This window comes from Carex rostrata, chromosome 2 (assembly GCF_964058835.1).
Source record: "Carex rostrata chromosome 2, lpCarRost1.2, whole genome shotgun sequence".
NCBI lineage: Eukaryota > Viridiplantae > Streptophyta > Magnoliopsida > Poales > Cyperaceae > Carex > Carex rostrata.
The window spans coordinates 16,857,975-16,877,799 of NC_135919.1; the positions used below are offsets into that span (position 1 = coordinate 16,857,975).

The 19,825-nt window shown below is 36.7% G+C and overlaps 2 protein-coding genes and 1 long non-coding RNA gene across 7 annotated transcripts; 2 read left to right on the top strand and 1 right to left on the bottom strand.

Annotated features, from left to right (window-relative positions):
• The first annotated feature begins 84 nt into the window (after positions 1–84).
• Positions 85–2,160, top strand: LOC144546095 (uncharacterized). The gene is made up of 3 exons (XR_013508710.1): positions 85–883; positions 1,144–1,314; positions 1,892–2,160. It is a non-coding gene; the product is annotated as an uncharacterized LOC144546095 (long non-coding RNA).
• A 1,946-nt stretch (positions 2,161–4,106) lies between these two features.
• On the bottom strand, positions 4,107–6,341 carry LOC144546101 (DNAJ heat shock N-terminal domain-containing protein). Its single transcript, XM_078294634.1, has 4 exons — positions 5,889–6,341; positions 5,235–5,491; positions 4,887–5,070; positions 4,107–4,817 (listed from the first exon to the last, which is right to left on the bottom strand). The coding sequence occupies exons 1-4, from the start codon at positions 6,231–6,233 to the stop codon at positions 4,191–4,193; spliced, it is 1,413 nt and encodes a 470-aa protein (XP_078150760.1). The 5' UTR covers positions 6,234–6,341; the 3' UTR covers positions 4,107–4,190.
• A 4,013-nt stretch (positions 6,342–10,354) lies between these two features.
• Positions 10,355–19,544, top strand: LOC144546107 (ENHANCER OF AG-4 protein 2-like). Of its 5 annotated transcripts, none has more exons than XM_078294644.1 (14): positions 10,358–10,800; positions 11,379–11,455; positions 11,878–13,371; positions 13,567–13,830; positions 13,979–14,111; positions 14,336–14,444; positions 14,832–14,944; positions 15,060–15,247; positions 15,784–16,423; positions 16,770–17,304; positions 17,661–17,756; positions 18,505–18,588; positions 18,892–19,138; positions 19,191–19,544. In XM_078294644.1, the coding sequence occupies exons 1-12, from the start codon at positions 10,702–10,704 to the stop codon at positions 18,576–18,578; spliced, it is 3,822 nt and encodes a 1,273-aa protein (XP_078150770.1). In that variant the 5' UTR covers positions 10,358–10,701; the 3' UTR covers positions 18,579–18,588; positions 18,892–19,138; positions 19,191–19,544. The 5 variants fall into 5 exon arrangements, with proteins under 5 accessions (XP_078150783.1, XP_078150770.1, XP_078150775.1 ...); XM_078294649.1 differs by having other exon boundaries at positions 18,892–19,039; positions 19,139–19,544; XM_078294638.1 differs by having other exon boundaries at positions 18,892–19,039.
• Positions 19,545–19,825: the final 281 nt, after the last annotated feature.

Here is a 19,825-nt window from a genome sequence, read left to right on the forward strand (position 1 = left end):
CATTTAGGTTAAATTTTTTTTTTACAACTATTTATATAGTATGCTTGCCTACCCTTGATTGAATTCCTAGACTCGCCACTGCTCGCACCTCCGTTCTCTGCCGCAGCTTCCGCCACCTCTGGGAGGCCTCTCCTTCCGTTGTGCTCATCAACCGAGCCCTTACTCATCCCTGTGATGAGAACTTCGATGCCATGGCTAATCGTGCACTCCTAAGCCGCAATCCCTCCTACCCCCTCGTCAGCTTGCTTCTAGATAAATTCTTCTTTGGCAAAAATGACAGAGTGATGGTTTCATCCTTACTTGCCAAGGCCCGCTCCCTCGACTTGCGCCACCTAACTATCAAACGTATCTGGTTGTCAGAATTCTTATATATTGCCCCCATTGTCTTTACAATCAACTCTCTCGTGTGCCTCTCGCTTGACTTACCTGGCTGTTCTATTAATTCTCAAGAACTTAAATTTCCTTCTACAATCAATTTAACCAGCCTGAGAAGCCTTTCGCTTAAATTGTCGAGGCCTGATCTGGCCTTTCTCAACCCATTTATCTCTAAATTGTGTTCCTTGGAAGATTTACATCTTCATCTTGAATTGACGTCTGGGCTTAGCCTTTCCTCCAAGAGAATCAGAAAAGTCAAACTGGTTATTTCCACCTTTTCTCTAGAACGTGCTATTGTTAACTTATCTCTTCCTTCATTGGAGTCACTTCATTTGGAAATTGAGGGGAGACTTCGTTGTTTACTCACATCCATGGAGAGGTTCCTTTGTTGAGAAAAGCTGTGATTAACCTTCACAAGATCTATGAAAGGGATGTCTTTGTTGTTGCTAGGCTGCTGAATTGTATTTCACATGTGGAAGAGCTAATCCTGCATTTAAAGGAGAGCAATGTAATAAACTTTACCCCTCATAATTATTATTTTTTGCACATGTCATTTATGTTTTCTTTATGCACGTCTTAATTGTTTAGATATGAGTGTATTAACCTACCAATTGACCGCCTTTTTCCAAATTTAAGGTGTTGTGTTATGCTATGTCACATATGCATTTGATACTGGTATAACAGCTTTATATGATTACTTGGTGATGCAAGGTACAATTGTAGGTTGATGTTTTGCTCGGATATTCTTGACATGTGTATAATTTTTAGGATGAGAAGTACCCAATTCCTATCTTGATGGAATTAGAAACATATGTGCGAGAGTTTCATAAGTTGGAGCATTTGGATTTGAACCTTTGCTTTCACGAGCACAATCTTGAATCTGTCACCACCATGCTACATAATTGTCCTGCTCTGAAATCACTGAAGCTGGTTCATGAGGTGCATAACCGTTTTTTTTTTTTTTTTTTTTTTGTAACTTGTATGTTAAGAATTTTATTGTATGTGCTATTGTATGAGTGGGTGAAGATTTTTCGATGAATATAATATTTCTGTTGCTTCGTCTAACCTTGGCCAACAAGATCTAAGTCTGGATTATTATGAGCCCATTTTTTGATGTTATGCGGAATCAACCAATTTTGATTTAAATAGGGCTTTTTTGTTGGGATTGAACTCTTTGTTATTTGTTTTTCGAAAGAGAAACTAGCTAGGATATAGTTGAGAGGATGTCAGCCCTAGATCACATTATCTTTTATTTTGTCTAAATTAGTCGTATTCAGAAGACGTGTGACATTTTTCTGATGTTTTCCAGTCCTAGATCTTAGAAATTTTATTTCTTAAATTAGTAGCAATTTTATAGGGTCATTTCGATTCACATTGCTGAAAATAGAAGCAGAGTTCATAGTTCAATCCTCTTTAGTATGTAAAAGTACGCGCACCTTGACAAGTGGACGGCGCTAGTTGGAGTTTCATAAATATTGCCACTGACTATGCAATATACATTTTGTTTTATGCTTAGGTTCCCAAGTTCATTGGTCCAGCAAGACAAAGGAAAAGAAAAGATTGGGGATCAAGGCTGCCGCGTAATGCTGATGGTAATTACCGCAATGCTTATTTCAAAAATCTTCATTTGGAAGAGAACCGTAAACAAGCCATCAAGTTGCTGAGTAAGAAACGTTCCTCTAAGAGGCAAGCTCATAACTAGGACTTGCATGGTCCAGCTAACTTAAGTCATTTTCATTGCTTGGTTGTTTTGATTATTTTTGGTGGAGCTAAATATATCCTAGGCATGTGTTGTGTTGACATGGTTTTAATTTTGTCTGAAGCATGTGTCAAAAGCACTACTACAAATGCTTTTGTGACTCACTCTTATGTGAAGTTATGCTCAATTTGGGTTTTGCATGCAGGTTGATGTGGAATGTGTTTATTTTTGCTTATTATTTTGTTTTGTTCTTGCTTCTTAGTGAAATTAATTTCTCTTAAGCAATATTATAAATCAACTGAGTTATATTTTTGCTGATTTAAGATATACCAAAATGGAGCAAAAATAAAAATGGGGCTTGTAATGCTTCACATTTGAGTATTGTTTCAGACTTTTAACGTATGCTGACAAAAAAAAAATAGTTCGATTTCAGCCATTCAAAAGATGCCTATACGGAAAAAACTTTTTGAGGGAGGTTTAGGCATTTTGAAGACGAGTTGCTAAATCTCATAATGCCCATCAATTAACCATTACTAACTGGTAACTTCTCGCTTTCATAGTTTTCCTTAATTAATAATAATACAGGACATCACAAACACAACCTTGATCAAAACTTTTTGTGAGCTGCACTAAACAACTCTTCAAAATCTCCCCTTTTGTTAAAATTTTCCGATTTTACTAACAATTAAGCTTGCCCATGATCAATCAGGACCAAATTCTACCAATAAAACCTCATGTGACTAAGCTTATTATAGATAAATTAAGCTTTGATAAACTGAATTTTTTACCATTATGAGTTGTTACAAAGCCTGCCTTATTTAAGTATCCATCAGTACATTTTTCAAGTTTTACAATATAAAATTAACAAACTACAAGAACTACATTGCTAACATGCATTAGGCAACAACTTTTTTTTTTTTTTTTTAGAAAAAACAGTAAAAAGGAAACTTCAACCGCCAGTAAAATCTTTATTGTCTGGTCCAGACATCACTTGGTAGTTGGTGAAGTAAGCTTAAAATAAGACTCATCATCCTCCTTCTAATGTTTGTTTAAATATAAGTACAGTAAAATATATTACAGCAATTGGATCCAAATCATTAAAACCAATCTACTTCACCAGTAATTTGTTTACATGCAAAGTTCATAAATTTTCAAATTCATTTAGTATGAAGTCAAGCAGTAAAAATCTAAAAATTTATAAGTTAATTTTAATGTATTCATTTTTCATCATTTTTTATGCTTCACTTTATACTAAAAATTTATAAATTTTACATATAAATTTTATATATAAACATATCACTTCTGAAATAGACCAGTTTCAACAGTTTAAATTTGTTATTTAAAACCTAAACAATAAGCTTGCAAGGTGATAACAAAACATTCTCTCTGCACCTTCAAAATTTTACATTTGTAGGGTAAAATCCATATTTTCAAGGTGAAAATAAGACTCCTCATCTTTTGTGAGTCCACATCTTTTGAGTTTAATGCATCTTGTCTGATCAGGATTGGAGCCAATATGGTCCATGCTTATAACGCATAGTCCTTTAATATTAGTGCGGATCTCAATCGGATGGTTCAGATATATTAACGCACATTCGGTTAATGCAGAGGATACAAATTCATGTTTAGCAGGGGATAGAATGACTTCTTTTTTTTTCTATATCATTAAAAAAAAATTATGACATCAAAATCCAAATATGGACGAATCTAATGCAAACACTTCAGTCTACGGCGTTTCAGACTCAGGGCGAAATTGCTGTAGTCTTCTATGTTTTCTGTTGAGAAAAACGCCAGAGAGTACAGCGTTCCTCTGTCTTATTGCTGTGATGTTGTCATGGGATGCTGCCATCTCAGTTACATTTTTGCACGCAGTAGGTTTCTCCACACAGCTTCTTTCAAGATGTATTGATAGTTTCGGTTCATATTTAATTGGAATATTCTTCGAACTAGACGGTGATCATTTTTTTTTTTCTCTGTATCAACAATTTACCCTTACGGGATCGGAAGAAAATCCCACACACCAGCGTTTCGATTTGTAAAACTAAAGTATACAACTTTATGTACAGTAATGACTGAGCATCTTAGATCTCAGAGTTCAAAACAAAACAAAAAATTATCACTGGGGCTTTCGACCCTTCATTTCAAGTACCTCAACTAATCCCACAACCGCCATTCCAATTATGAACCAAGTAGCCCCAGCTAACAAAACCTGCATCTCAAAACTGTTAACAATTTGTATTGCCATTTCCCCACCCATATGTTGTTCCACTCCAATTCCTGCCTTATTCGCCCCTTCGTGCGCAACGACTGATGCTGCAAGTGTTGCCATTACCAAAGGGGTTCTCAGATCCATTCTAAATTTCTTTGTTTTCTCAGCACCTTTTGCATTTTTTAAACTTTGCTCTGAAGAAGAAACACTAATTGGGGACTGAGATGGAGCTGTACTTGTGGCCTTTCTATGGATTGATGGAGATGGAAGGATGTGAACTGGGCTCCAGTATCTTTCACCATGGCTCTGTTCTATGCGGGGAGGGTTGCTGCCTTGTTCTTTTCGTCTCTTGGCAGCCTCTAGAAGCCTTTGTGTGAAAAATGGCTGTTTAGTTCTTCTGTATGTAGGCTTCTTAGCAAGAGAGGAATCCTCGCTGCTAGTTTCTGACTTGAATGGTTGCCAGTACCACCAGTTTGAGATTGATCTTATTCCTTGAACGGCTGAAATTATAGATCCTCCTATAATTTCTGATTCCTGTAGGGAAGTAGATTTCGGTTTTTAAAGTGCAAATAAATTGAAGTTGTGTATTTACTATTGCATTACCTTGGATCCCCTTTTTGAAGCCTTCTGTTTCATCTCATAAAATCTGGTTTGGAATTTTTCGAGATCAGCGAATATATTCGATACACGGGCCCCGCCTGTATTACCCTGTGATATCCTCACACTTCCACGAGGTTGTTTTGACATCAAGAACTCCAGGGCTGCTAAATTCGACTTCTCAACCACGCTGGTACGAAGAAACAAAAGATAAAATTAATAAAATATAATTTTACAGGACGAAAAAGATAATTTAACAGACTTTAAGATTCAAATTCGATTTCCAAATGTTTCATTCAGCAGGTGCAGATTGATCCACCCGTACCTTTCATTTCTAATTTTGCGCAATTTTACCTGATACAATCAACTGGGCAAGTTTGAATGGCTTCAAAAATCTTGTCTTCTGGATCGGCCCATTGTGAGATGACTCGTGCACGGCCGTATACTGACTCAATTGCAAATGTTTTGCTTGCAAATAAAGCACACTTCAAGCAACCAACACATTTTACTTCATCGACAAATACTGCACGCTGTTCGGTCTCTGAACCGGACCAACCAGAGTAGAGCGGTTTGCCTGTGTAACCTTGGAATTCGGAGAGCTTTGCTTGTTCCTGTATGATCACAAAATAAATTATGAGGCTATGGTAATATGAATATAACGGATTGCCCCGTACTCTGAATCCATATCTTTATTTTCAAAGTTTAAACATTTGATTCGAACCGTTAAACATACCATATGAAAATATACTTGGAAACCAAATTTTACACTTTTTAAAAGTGTTTTACTATTTTTTAGGTAAGTAGAAAATCACCGGTTTCGGATGGTTATCGATATATCAAAAATGTTTTATGTGGCCTCTCCCGTTTTGCAAATGAATAGTGATCTTCTAAAATTTTAGCTCTTAATTAATTTACCTCTAGTACTTATTGATTTGCTAGTTTGATTTTTTTTCTTGATTTACTCTGCTCAAAAATGTAAAAAAAAAAAAAAATTGTTTATAGGAAGACCTGATCATAGGCAAAGCGCGAGGCAGGGTCCATGAGGAGAGAGTACACCTCATTAAGCACAATAGCCATGTCATGACCGGCGGGTCCCGCTATGTCAGGATGGCAGTGCTTCTGCAGTGCTCTGTAAGCCGCCTTTATCTCTGACTGACCCGACGACCTCTCAACCCCCAACAACTCATATAAATCATAATCCATCACCCATGAGGAAGTGTTGTTACCACAATTAGAAGAACTGGATGAAGCTTTGCATCTAAATTGGAGGTGCGATATCTTACTTGCTCTGTTTTGTTTTGGACTGCTAAAGACCAGCGAAGGAGAGATGATGTTTAGGAGATAAGTGTGCATGGTGATTTGGTTTTGAGGAACAGTAGAGGAACGGGAGAAAATGCAAGTTTGGTGGAGAAGAGAGGTCGAAATTTATCAGACTTGTCGCGGGATATTTTTTGTGTGTAAAGTGTAAATTGAAAAGTGCAGAGAAAGATATTTCCGAGCCTGAGAGTGACGTGGATTGTCTCCGTTTTGTGGTAACTCTGGAAACGAATTAGAATACCAGTGGAGTCTAGAAATGGAACTATCCAGTTATTTAGCCTGGAGAGGATTAGAGGATATAGGACAAGTCAACAATAGATACTTGGAAGTCCACAAGGAACTGTCAAGTGTCAATCCTCTCTTCCCAACACGCAAATATAACAAAGTAAAACTCTTCCAATATTACATTTTGTTTTTTAACACAAGATAAAATTTAAAATTATTAAATTATTTCAATATAATCGGATGCCTGAAGTAATTTAAAGTTTTAGTTTGAATTCAGACCGTCTGATTAAAATCTGCATAAATATTAAAAGAATTCTATAAATTTTATCTCAGACCCCCCAACTAATTAAGCGGTTCAAGGTAAGATATCAGTGATGAAGAGAAAATCAGAAGAGATCAGACATAATCACATAAATGAAGAATGCTAATGAAAATTACACGATATTTGACCTAAGTTCCGAATAAGAGAAGGATGTTCTGCTATGTTACTTTATATATGGTCCGTATTCCGATACATATCCAATATATTTCTGATACGACGGATTATGTTAATATATTTGATTGACAGATACGGTATTCGATACGTATCGATACGCACCGATACAGCGATAGGGCTCTTTGCGAAAGAAATACATCTGATCTCGTTTCTCAAGCGGATCGATGATCTGCGCCTTCCACGTGGCACATGTGCGGTGCCATGCACTTTACACGACGCACCGCAAATTTTTCACGTGCATCTGCGTGGCAGAGACACATCACCGTTCAGTGCTGACGGATAGCTCCACTATATATTCGATACTATATTCATATCACGCATAATAAAATAAAGAAATAAAAAAAAAAAAACTGATAGAATTTGGTACAAATTTATCGTTCCTAAATGATTCAAAACTTATAATTATCTATATTGAGGGTAGTGTTTGGAGCAGTGTTCTAAATAGCTAGGTATAGTGGCGCTATAGCTACGTTATAGCTTTTCTGGACTATAAATGCTAAGCTATGAGATAAAATTGCGCTAACTCAGCTCCGACTGCTATTACCGCTATATGAGACCCGCTATAGCTACCGCTATACTACATGATTTTTTTTTTTTTGCAATTTATATGAACTTCTATACTTCTATTCTTATTTCTAATGCTACATGGTCTTCTACGATAATTATACTAAACCAAACTATATGATTCTATTTTTATTTGTAATTTATTATATCATTCTATATCGAGAAATATTTAAATACTAATTCTTCATTTTGATTACTCTCTTTGTAGTATTCATTTGTAAAATTATTATCGTTCGTTTCAATTGAAAGTTGATTTTGATTATTATTATAATATATAAAATGTTTAAATATGTATATTGACTTCATTTACTTTATAAAATTAATTGCTCTTTGTCTATTATAATATGTAATACTATGAAGTATAAACTATTAAATAATGTTACTTTTTAGATTTTTTTTCCTTCTTATTTGCGCAATTGATAAAAAATACAGACTTAGATTAGTTGTCATTTAGTTGTTACATCAATTCTCTAATATTGATTATGTTGATAATTAGTAGAAATATAGAATATAAAGTTTGAAAAGGAAAAATCGCTATGTGTGATAGCTTCCGCTATAGCTACGCTATTCGCAATAACTTTTTTTTTTGGTCTCCCCGCTATACCGCTATAATCGCTATTTAGAACCTTGGTTTGGAGATAATATGCAGCATCTGAGATGATATTTGTATTTGTAAATTTTTTGTTGTTGGATCTTTTAATTAGTTTAGTTTGTTATGAAGTATGAATTTAAGTTTAAATTTTATAATTAACTAGTTTCTGTGTGTTATAGAGTGTGGTATGTGGATTTTTTAAGTTTTAAATTAATTAACTAGTTAAATTTGTTATAAATTCATGATGGTTGAGCGAATGAGTGTGTAATTATGCATTTATTTTCTGCTAAATTTGTAATAATAAGAGACCCTTTTTCTTTCGTCAACATAAATTAGTGTTACTCTTTCTATGTTAAAAACTTATATGATATGTTATTAAATTACAATATTTTTATATTTACTGTAATTATAAAATTAAAATATTATATTTACTCCGAACTAATGTGATATTTTATGAAGTTACAAAAATTAGTGTTCCGGAATGAAAAAACAGTATAATAATTGTTTGTAAGAAACAGCAAATGACCTGGATCAACAAAAGCAGCCCAAAGAAAGACTTTCTAAATGGGCCGGTTGGGCCCAATTGTATACGGAGCTCAGTTGACAAATCCCTCATTTCCTGCTGCTTCTGATTATTTTGGGGCAGCAATAGCATATGATACATTGGCAGTTTGGCACTCGTTCGTTTTCATATTTTACTGTGAAAATGTCGATTCGACATGAAGGCTTTTTAGCATTCCGGAATATTTTAATGAATAATAGAAATGATTTATAACGACAAGAAACGATATATATAACATTTTATTCGTCATTGATTGATTTCCATGGACGAGATATTCATTTTATTATTTGACTAATAATCGAAAGTAAAGCATTTAATACTTGAAAAAAAATATAAATGTAGATGTTGTCATTAATTTTAATAATTCGGGCTACATAGACAAAAAAAAAAGTTCGAATAAATGTCTGCTTTTAAAAAAATACTATCTTTATTTTGCTATACTTTATCATAAAAGAGGAATCAAGAATGAAAGGGACTTATCGTAAGTGGGCTTCTCCCAGATTCACTTACCAATCTTGACTTTTGTGTTTCATTCCTATTGACCCGTCAGGGTGTTTAGATGTGAAGTGATAAATATAAAAGAAATTTCTAAGTATCAGTTTTCCTTCAGTTCTCATACATCAATTTTTCAATTATTCGAAATTTCTAAGTATTATTGATAAATATAAAAGAAAGCATTCTTGAAACAAATATTCGTAATCAAATTAAATTGTAAATTTGTGATTGCCACGGAAAATATGGATGACCACAATAAAAGTTTGGGATATTTTATGAGATAGTTCCAAATTCAAATAGAAGTTTGGGATGACCCCAGTAAAAATTGACAAGCACATTGGATTCATTTTTTTGGCACACCGCGTGGAGCAACTGCAACCAAATCTAAAGCAGAGGTGACTGGGGAAAATATTTTTGGCTTCAAAAAAGAGAATCGAAACTAGCAGTTGAAAAATTAACACTACAAAAAAAAGGTAACAAGAAAAACCGGTCTTGAATTTTAGATCGGAACTTTGTAGTACGGTCAATATATTTTTGAACATGTACTTATTTTGAACTTACATTTGTGGTCAAATTATAATTGAGTGACTTGACTTTTAATAAATTTTTTATTTTAACAATAATACTGTTATCAATGATGAATTGAAGAGAAGAAATGTGGTGTTTTTGAAAGATGTTAAAATAGCACACATTGTGAAAAAAAAAAGAACAGTAATATTGTAATACAATCACATGAATTTAAACTATTAAATAGCATCTACAGAAATTTCAAAGTTTTAGTACGTGGCCTGGTCCGAATTTTTTATTTTATCATTAAAAAAGATTAAAAAAACTACGATTTGATTAGACTCTAATTTTTGACAAGCTACAACGTGAAATTACGAACATATATTGAGTGTCCGTAACTTAAAATAATAGACACAACTTTTACCAAAATTTCCCAAACAAAATAGCTGTTTTTGATTTTGTGTGGGTCCCAAAATTATTTTGCCCAATTCAAATGCACAACAAAAAGCTGAAAAAATAAAGTTTTCATCTGCAACATGAAGTTACAAATACTTAATTTTTGTCTGCAATTTCATGTTATGATCGTGTCAAAAATTAAATTCTAACCAAATGTTTTTTAATTTAACTTTTTTCTTTTCAATTTGGCGGCCTGGCACTCTTGTACAGGTACCAAAAGATAAAATAACATAAACATTAGGGCTTCAGGAGCGAAAGAGAAAACAAAATTAAAAAGAAAAAGAAAAAAAAGAACTAAAATTTACGAAGCAAAGATTAAGCTAAGGGCATATGCACAAAAAAGCAATCGTCGGCCAGCCCAAACGGCCGAAAGAAACCCTCTTCCCTCTCCTTTCCTCTCCGCCATTACCGACCTCTCCATTTTCTTACAACCACACTCCAAACTTTTCCACTCATACATACACTTTCTCTCTGTGCTCACTTGGCGACCGTCCGATCGTCGCCGCCGCCGTAGCCAGCGCTCAGCCGCGCACTAATCTTTACTTTTTAACTTTGAAACTGTTTCTTCGAGGAGGCGCTAGGGTTGGGATTTCTCGGACCCGCCCCCATGGGCGGAAGGAGGAAGAAAGGCAAGGCGAAGTGCCAGCTCCAGCTCGGCGACTTAGTCTTGGCTAAGGTCAAGGGTTATCCTGCTTGGCCAGCTCAGGTTTGATTTTTCTCTTGCCTTTATGCTTGCGAGGTTTGATTTTGAGAAAGTTTTGGATTATTGGAACTGCTCTATTTTGGGAAATCTAACCCAAAATAAAGAAACAGAATGTTGCCACTGATCAGAAAGCACAATCCATGGGTAATAGGTAGAAAGCAATTGAGAACTAGACAGATGAAAGTAACTCAAATAGGGCGTGCTTTTGGAGATGCATTTGCCTTTTCTTGTTGCTAAGTTACTTGCGCATTAGTGAGGCTGATTTAAGCTACTAGAAAGCTCGTTTGGTACTAACTGGCTGAGCAAGTCAAAAGAGTGGAAACAGTCCCTGTACTGGTATTTCAGTAAGGAATGGAAGCAGCATGCATAATTTGAATACAATTCCCACATGAAGCTGCTACAATTTTCATATTTTCTTTCTTTGTTCTCTCTTTTGGTTGTAGCAGCTATCTCCTTTGTTGGTTCTATGACTGATTTTGTTACTTTTATATATTAAGGTTACATGATTTCTTGTTGGTTAGTATTGAGTTATCTTTTTTTTTTTTTCTTTATGTGTTATTTTTCCATTAATTTCTATTCAGATAGGCAATCCTGAAGATTGGGATAAACCGCCTGACCCACGAAAGCATTTTGTTGAGTTCTTTGGGACTGGTGAGATGTAAGTTATCTTAATATATTGTCCTGATATACTTTGGTCTGTCATATTTCCAGATTTTGATATTTAATTAATTAACAATTTCTCATTAACTCGAACAAGTTCTTTTTTAATTTTTAATTTTTTTACAATCCTCTTATTTGTAGGGCAATCACTTTTTCTTGTCATGTTGTTGTTTTTAATTATCTTTTTTTTTTTTTGTCTTGTGTCCTGTTGGCTGGTTGTGTTCAACCTATGAGGGAATAAGAGTATATGATTCAATTTCAGTTCCTTTTTATTATGAGAAGGAGATAGATGGTCATAGTTTGAACTAGCAGCCTTTCAGTCTTTAGACTGCCAAGTATACAACTTAGACTTTATTTTGTTCAGTTCATATTATGAATATGTTTGTGTATATTTTATGTCAAAATAATTTGGTCTTGTAGTGCCTTTGTTGCCGCTGCTGACATTCAAGTATTCACAGAAGAGACAAAGGCCAGGCTTCTTTCTCGCGGCCAGAGCAAGAAAACCAAGAGCTTTGTTCAGGCAGTGGAAGAAATTTGTGAGGCCTTTAATGAACTAAAAGAGAATTCCACTAGCACGCCTGCACATGATCCATCACCTCTTGGCAAAAGCAATAGTGCTGTAAATTCGCATTCAGACAATGAGTTATCTGGATCTGAAAATAAGGTTGCACAATCTGAAGAGAAGGAATTAAAATCCAAAAATGAAAATGAGGCATTGAACTCTGAAAACGGGGCTGTGGAATGTGAAATTGAGGCTTTGAAATCTGAAGAGGAGCCGATAAACATAAACTCTGATGAGTTGCATAAACTGGAACATTGCTCTATTAGTAGCAAAAAGACTGTACTGGACGACCTAAGTTTGAAAAATGCTGGTAAAAGTATTTTATCTGGTGCATCATTGAAGAGATTAGATGCCCAAAAGGAGAAAGGTAGGGAGGTGAAGAAAAAAGATGTAAAAAAGAAGAGAATTCCGGACAAGGCACTCAAGGAAGAAGGTAGAGAGGTGAAGAAAAAAGGTGTTGATGATAATTCTCTAGAAGCTTACACCGAGAAAACAGATGCTGCTGTTGAAAGATTAGATGCCCAAAAGGAGGTTAGAAAGAGGCTGAGGAGCCCCACAGAGGTGAATAGTCAGTCAGATGGGCAAGAAATGAGCAGGGATGAAACTACTCTGGTTAAAAGAACAAAATACTCGCCTATTTCTGACATGAAGGATGACTTCACTCCTAACGGGCCATCATCTAAACAGGATGAAAAAAGATCAAATCAGCTTGAGGAGAAGAAAGAAGTGAGAAAAGAGAAGGAAACACCTCTTTTACAGGATGGTACTGCAGAGTTGGTCTCCATTAAGCCTAAAGTGTCTGTTACTTTGGAGGAAGACCATGCACTGCCAGATTCTCACAAGGCATCACCATCGGGTATTAAAAACTCTACCAAAAGAAGTTTTAGAGAGAATGAAAAGATTAGCAGTTTTAAGGTGGCCCTTGGAAAATCTGCACGTGATTCTTCTACCACTAGCCCTAAAAAATTGGGGAAGGGAAGAACTGGCCAAGCTGCAGCAACGAGGCCACAAGAAAAAGTTGAACAATCAGTTGGAGGAAAGAAGTCTCTTCCTCCTGATAAATCTAGATTGGAGGCTTCTTTTGAGCTTACAAAAGAATCTAAAAAAGAAGTAGCTGTAGAAGCAAAGAAATCTCAACCTTCTGTTCAAGGAAAGAAACCACACCTTTCTCCTTCTAAGACCTTGGGAAAGAGTTCCAAGGGAACAGGGGAGAAGAAGATGTTGCCTAAACAAGAGGATTTGAAGTCTACTAGTAAGCATCGGCCCCAGCCAACTTTAGCACCTGAGAACAGATCAGGAAGTAACTTTTCTGTTAAATCCACAGTGGAGAAAGATCTCTTGCTAGAAGAAAGGTACTTAAAGCCTTTCGGTGTTTTTTTTGGGAAGTTGGTCATTTACTAATCATTAACGGCCACTTTTTGCATGTAAACTTAGATTAAATCTAGCATTTTGTTAACCTAATCGAAACATTCTTTGGTCATGTAAATTTTATTTTATTTGTAAGTTCGGTAATGATTTGCATTTTGACCTAGAGCTACAACTTTCAGAGACACTTCAATGAAGCATCTGATTGCAGTTGCTCAGGCTGTGAGGAAGCAAGTTCACTCCCATGGTCCTTCCATTACGATACCTGCTTCACTTTTAATGCCAGGGATGCATGATACAAGCTCTAGTTCTCCTCAGTTACCACTTTCACAGCCAGGAAGTGCAGTTCAAGGGAATAAGAGCATGCAGAGTTCTCCCCCTTTGATTAGCTCACCAGCCAATCCAGCGGATCTGGAGCACATACACCTACCAAGCCCTGTCTATAGGTCTGCTTCAAAAATTAGTCTAATATGGCCAAAAAGAGTACAAACAAGTTGTAAAATATAATACTCTGTGCACTAACATATCCAATAAGGTCTCGCAAAAATGCAACTGGTTGTTCATAACACATTCTGTTTTTTTGTTGAGCTGCAGACCTGAGTCTGATGAAGCAGCAGCAAAAGAGCTGTTTGAGGGAGCATTGGAGGCTTTAACAAGGACTAAAGATAGCATTAGTCGTGCAACCCGGCAAGCCATGGAATGTGCCAAGTTTGGCATAACTAATGAAGTAAGTCTTCTTCTTGTCTTCTTGGTTACCAGTAGTTTTAGTTCTTTTCATGCTCTGATTATTGTAGCCGAGCCAAGATGCTTGTGCCCAGGTTATGTACTGGAGCATACTATAATAGTAGATATTATTACAAAATTATGCATTCTATTTTTTAATTTGTCTTGTAAATAAGCATGGAATTTTTATTGTTTTAATACAACTGGTTTGAAAATTTGAAATGGCAGATAATGGAGCATCTTCTCAGTAAGATGGAGGTTGACCCCAGCTTCCATCGGAGGGTTGATCTCCTTTTTCTTGTAGATTCTATTACTCAATGCTCTAATGTACAGAAAGGTAATTGATTAATGTAATTAAAAAACAAGGCGATTGATTCTTGTTCAAATGACCATCTTGTTAATTACAATCGCCGGACTTACATAACTTTGGTGGACTCAAGTTTGTGTGTCCAACCTTTTCTTTCTATGTGGAAATGTCAAGGGTACCTTTTTGATGTCAGAAGCATGATTGATGGTATAGTTTTATTTTACACTGAATAATCACGGTTCATGTGATTTCTGAGAACTTTCCATGGTAGCCCACTTTAGGTTGGGATAAACTATTGGTTCTGCCTGAAATAAAGTATTTCATCAATGCAGTGAGATGTTACTCTATCTGGTGTTTACACCCGTGAATTTGGTCTGTTAGCAAGTTTGTGTGACCTGTTCACGAAAAATTGTTCAGGCTTTGCTGGGGAATCATTTATACAAACTGTGCAATCTGTCATGCCTCGTCTTTTAACTGCTGTTGCTCCTGCCGGTGCTGCTGGCCGCGAGAACCGTCGTCAGTGTCTCAAGGTAACTGTCAATTAGTACCTGCTTCAAGTAATGCTTGCTACACCTCATTTTCCTCTTTGGTATATACAAGAGGTGGTGTTTGGTTTTGAATTGTGATAGGTACTTTTGTGTTTAGGTGTTGAAATTATGGATGGAGAGGAAAATATTGCCGGAATCACTTCTCAAGAAGTGTATAGCTGATCTTAAGAACGAGGACCCCGTCGTTGATTTTTCATCCATGAGGCGGCCGACGCGTGCTGAGCGTAATATTGATGATCCAATTAGAGATATGGAAGATGACTTTCTTGTTGATGAGTATGGGAGGTACAAGTTTGTGATTTATAAGACTGAATCCCTTTGTTATTAGTAGGTCACTTGGTAGTATCTTGCTGAAAATATTTACATGAAAAGATTTCTTTTTTATATTTCATGAGCTTTGTTTCTGAAACAGCTATTGTTAATAACTTTAGCCAGTCTGTGGTTTACATGTTGATGCTTGATATTGTGGCGATTTTTTTCTTTATGAAATGATTGTAGGTCTGTTGAAATAGGCATCACAAATCTGCCGCCAAATAATGTTTTTGAGAAGTGTACCTTTGTTAACCAACATACCTTAAAATGAGTATTATACATCTTGTGTATTCTCTGTCCAGTACGCTGCTATACTTCTTTTCTCCAATGAAACTTATAACTTCCATTTATCCCATTACAAATTTATATAGAATTATTTTACTAGATAAAAAATTACTAGTTTTGTGACAATGTTAGAATGCTATCTTGTTCCATAAGCCAATTAGACCTGTGAGTTGTTATCTAACAAGTTGCACCTTTTAGGCATTTGCTTATTTTCCTTTTTTCAGCAATACAACTATCGGTCTTCCTGGTCTCTTAACATCCAACTTTTTTGAGGAGGAAGATGAAGAATTCCTCCAGATCAAGCCCCCAAGCGGAAACATTTCCAATGGTGACCTGGAGACCAAGGATGTTTCGGCTTTGTCTAAAGAACGGGAGAATATTCTCCCTGAGAATCCTTCTCCAATACCTGATTCTCAGCATGATAACCCAAGCACTACCTCTACTCAGGAACCACTGGTGGCGGAAACATCAAAAACCGTGCCAGATGATCAAGATCCTGTCTCGCATTTGCCAAGTAAGCCACCTTCGCCGCCCCCTCCCCCGCCGCCACCAACAAATTCACCTCCGCCACCTCCACCGCCGCCGCCTTCATCACCACCAACAAATTCTCCATTGGGGGAGGAACTGAAACTTCCCCCACCGCCGCCGCCACCACCACTACCTCCGGGACCACCTCCATTGCAAGTACAGTCAGCAGTAACTCCCCAAATGCAACAGTCACTGTCTGTGGCACCAATACCAGGGATGTCACAGGAGCCATTACCGACTTTGCCTCCTCTGCAACCGCCATTGCCTCCTGGGCCACCGCCTATGCAACTCCAATCGTCATCGGTCCCACCTGCACCTTATTTCATGAATCAAAATGTAGGACTCTCTTGATCTCTCTCTTCCTTTCTCCTTGTACCCTTGAGGAGAAAAATAAGACTCTTTCAGAACAAAAGCTCTCTGTATTCCCTTTTACATAAATACTGAATTGTCATGCACAAGGTTTCTAATCTCGAAATCAAATAGGAAGAGTTGATGCTTTGGTAGAGAATTTAGGATGTTGTGAAATGATATATCGGATAAAAGCTTCATATATTGGATAAACCTAATAGGTCAAAAATTGATGTAGTACAAGAGTAGGGCATAGTGCTTATTTGTACTTACTATTATTTTTTTCAACTCTTTTGTGTCCCCCAATTTATCATTCATGTTGATTCATATGCAGGGACCTGGAAATGCTCCAATGCAACCAGTGAACTTCACCGCAAATGGACCTTGCAACACTGCACCAGGATACAGTCAAAATAACATGCATTTACCACCAGCATCTCAAATGCCTGGGACCAACTATTTTCAGCAAGGCAATATGCCTTTCCATCAGGGCCCACCGCCCCCTATACCCATGACCCCACAACCACCACCGCCGCCCCCAAATCAACCGTATATGCAACCGCCTTGCAATTTTCGTCCCTTTCCTGACAATTGTCATGGACCATATCCACATGACAGTTTCCATGGGGCTTATCCACCAGACTGTTTTCGTGGGCCAGGTCCTCCTGAAGGGTATCATGGGTTATTTCCACCAGATGGTTTTCGTGGGCCCTTTCCTTCAGACGGTGGATTTTGTGGGCCATTTCCACCTGACAATGGTTGTCCTGGGCCATTTCCACCAGAAGTTGGCTGTCGTGGGATCTTTCCAGCTGACAGTTATCCTGGGCCGTACCCGCCAGATGTTTGTCATCCACCGGGTCCTCCTGATGGTATGTCTGAGCATTTAGACTGAAGTAATCAAACTCTTCTTGTTTTAGTTGTTCATTGAAAAACATTAAAATTAATTGCAAAGAAAATCTAGAAAATGAGATGATTAACTCTTGTTGTCTTGTTGGTTTGATTCAATTTATTCTCTCGTATCCATTTATTGCTTCCTATACTACCCGAACCCTATCATTTCTCAAATTAAAAAAATTACAAAGAAAAGGATGTAAATGACGACCACTGTCATAATAGAGGAGAAAGCTAAGACAAGGAATACAGGAAATGAATTATAATGTTTAACCCAAAACATTGCACTAGTCACTTCACTTGATATAGTATTTAATATTTTCAATATCTGTAGGATACTATCGGCCTAATATGGAAAGGCCACCATTTGATCCTATCAGTCATCGACGTCCTATGCCAAATCCAATTCCCCCAGGACCACCACTTCCAGGTTTTTTTTTTTATCCAAATTCAAATTCAATGTGTCACAATCTGGACCAGACTAATAATTGGGGGCCTGACAATCTGGTGTCCTGGTGTATATACTTGGGCTGTTTTTAGTGCAATTTCAGGTTAGAAGCTCCTTAATTTCAAAAGTAAAAACAAACTTTCCAAAGTAGGGAACACTGTTTGCATGTGCATACCTTGTGACCTTTCTTCTTATAGTTTGCAATTGTTGAAGCTGAGTGATTATCGTTAGCTAAAGTGAGAAAGAAAAAAAAACTCCTTAATATGTAACTGCTTGAGAAGAATCCCTGACTTCCTTAACCCTTATTGGCTATTTAAAAAGCCACCAAACTAATATGCATCGTGCTGCTGGGGTTCTGCTACTTATTGTTTGACTACATTTTGACTGACTAACCATACAATATTATCTCCTCAGTATTTCTACCATTTAACAATTGACTGCGGAAGTCTGATGGGTTCTGCGACCGTCTGATCCGCTTTAAGATCCATGCATTCCGCCTTAATATTTGTGTGCGCTCGCATCAATTTTGTGTGCAACGATCTTAAAGCCGATCGAATGGTCCTGGAGCCCATTGGACCTACTCCGATCTGTTAACAATTTGATGTGGACCATTTTCTTTTTCGAGGCATGGCAAATAGGCCAAGGGTCTACTGTGATTTGCGTGAGAGAGAATTACTATAATCAATTACATAATATGTAACCCTAGTTTGATAATTTCCTGCCCATGCAGACCATTTTCATCCCCAGATGGCACCATTCAGACCAGAGAACCCTGCCCATCATAACAGTTGGAGGCCTGGTTGATGTGAAATTGGTAAGACTCAATTTCGGGTTGTGCCAAGGATTTGCTTATCTTGAGTCTCAGTAAACAAAGAGTGAAATTTGCTTTTCTTTGTTGCTTGTTCCTCTGCCTTGTTTATGTTTTATTGGGGCTTTTTACACTTGTAAACCGAGGAGAACCCCTTTGGAGCTGTTGGCATCTGCAGAGGCACTGTCCGTTACTTGTAGATAAACTGATTGTAACCTTGGACAGTAGATTTCTGTATTGATTTGTAAGCTTCTGATAGTTGTGCAATTAAAATTTATACTAACTGACAGGATTTTGTTGTCATTTCAGGCTAATGGAACTGCATGTACTTGGGGTAAAGATTGCACAAGCAGAATTAGTAATTATAGGTGCTCAGTGATGGTGCAGGGGCAAGGCATTGTAGATTTCAAGTTTTGTCCTGGCCACTGCATAGGGAAGATAATAGTCAACTGATGCTGTAAGTTCTTCCATCTAAAGCTCTCATGGTTTCAAATATGGAAACGTTTGATTGTTTGAAACTTCCTCACTTGAGATAATGGTAAGATTTTCTGCACAGGTCTGTAGAGGTTTCAAGGCACTTTCTGATAATGGTAAGATTTTCTGCACAGGTCTGTAGAGGTTTCAAGGCATTTTAGAAAGTCAAATTCTGCTGCAAAAGAGAGATAACATGAAATGAAAGTAGTTGTTAGACAATGTACAGTATATCTTTGTTGATGATCCTACTGGGGATAAATTTTGCCTCATAAGTTCTTCTTATAAGAACTTTCCATTTTCAGGCAGCTAATCTGATGTATGAGCAGAAATTTTGTAATTGCTCAAATTTTGGATATGTTCTGGCAAAGTATCATGTTGCCTCATTTTTATGCAATCAACTTGTGTATAGTTCATTTTGGAGGAATTTCTCTCCGAAAGGAGATTACTATATTTATCTCAAAATGGAGAGGCCGGAATTCCTCTTTTCATTTTGCCTTGTTTACTGTTCCTTAGATTTTGAATGTGCACATGCAAGCTTCATATGACTTAAATAATAGAGACTTATTTTTTTTATCTCATGCCATAAGAGGCATGGAACAAAACATTGCCATGAGAGGCATTTAAAGGTTCAACAACTCTTTTCAAAATCTATAAACTTTAGAAACTTAATAGTTTACTGCATGTATTTTTTAGATTTTTTTAAGGTTCAAAAACTATTTTCAACACATTATTACCATAAGAGGCTTGGAACAAGTAACACATTGAATTC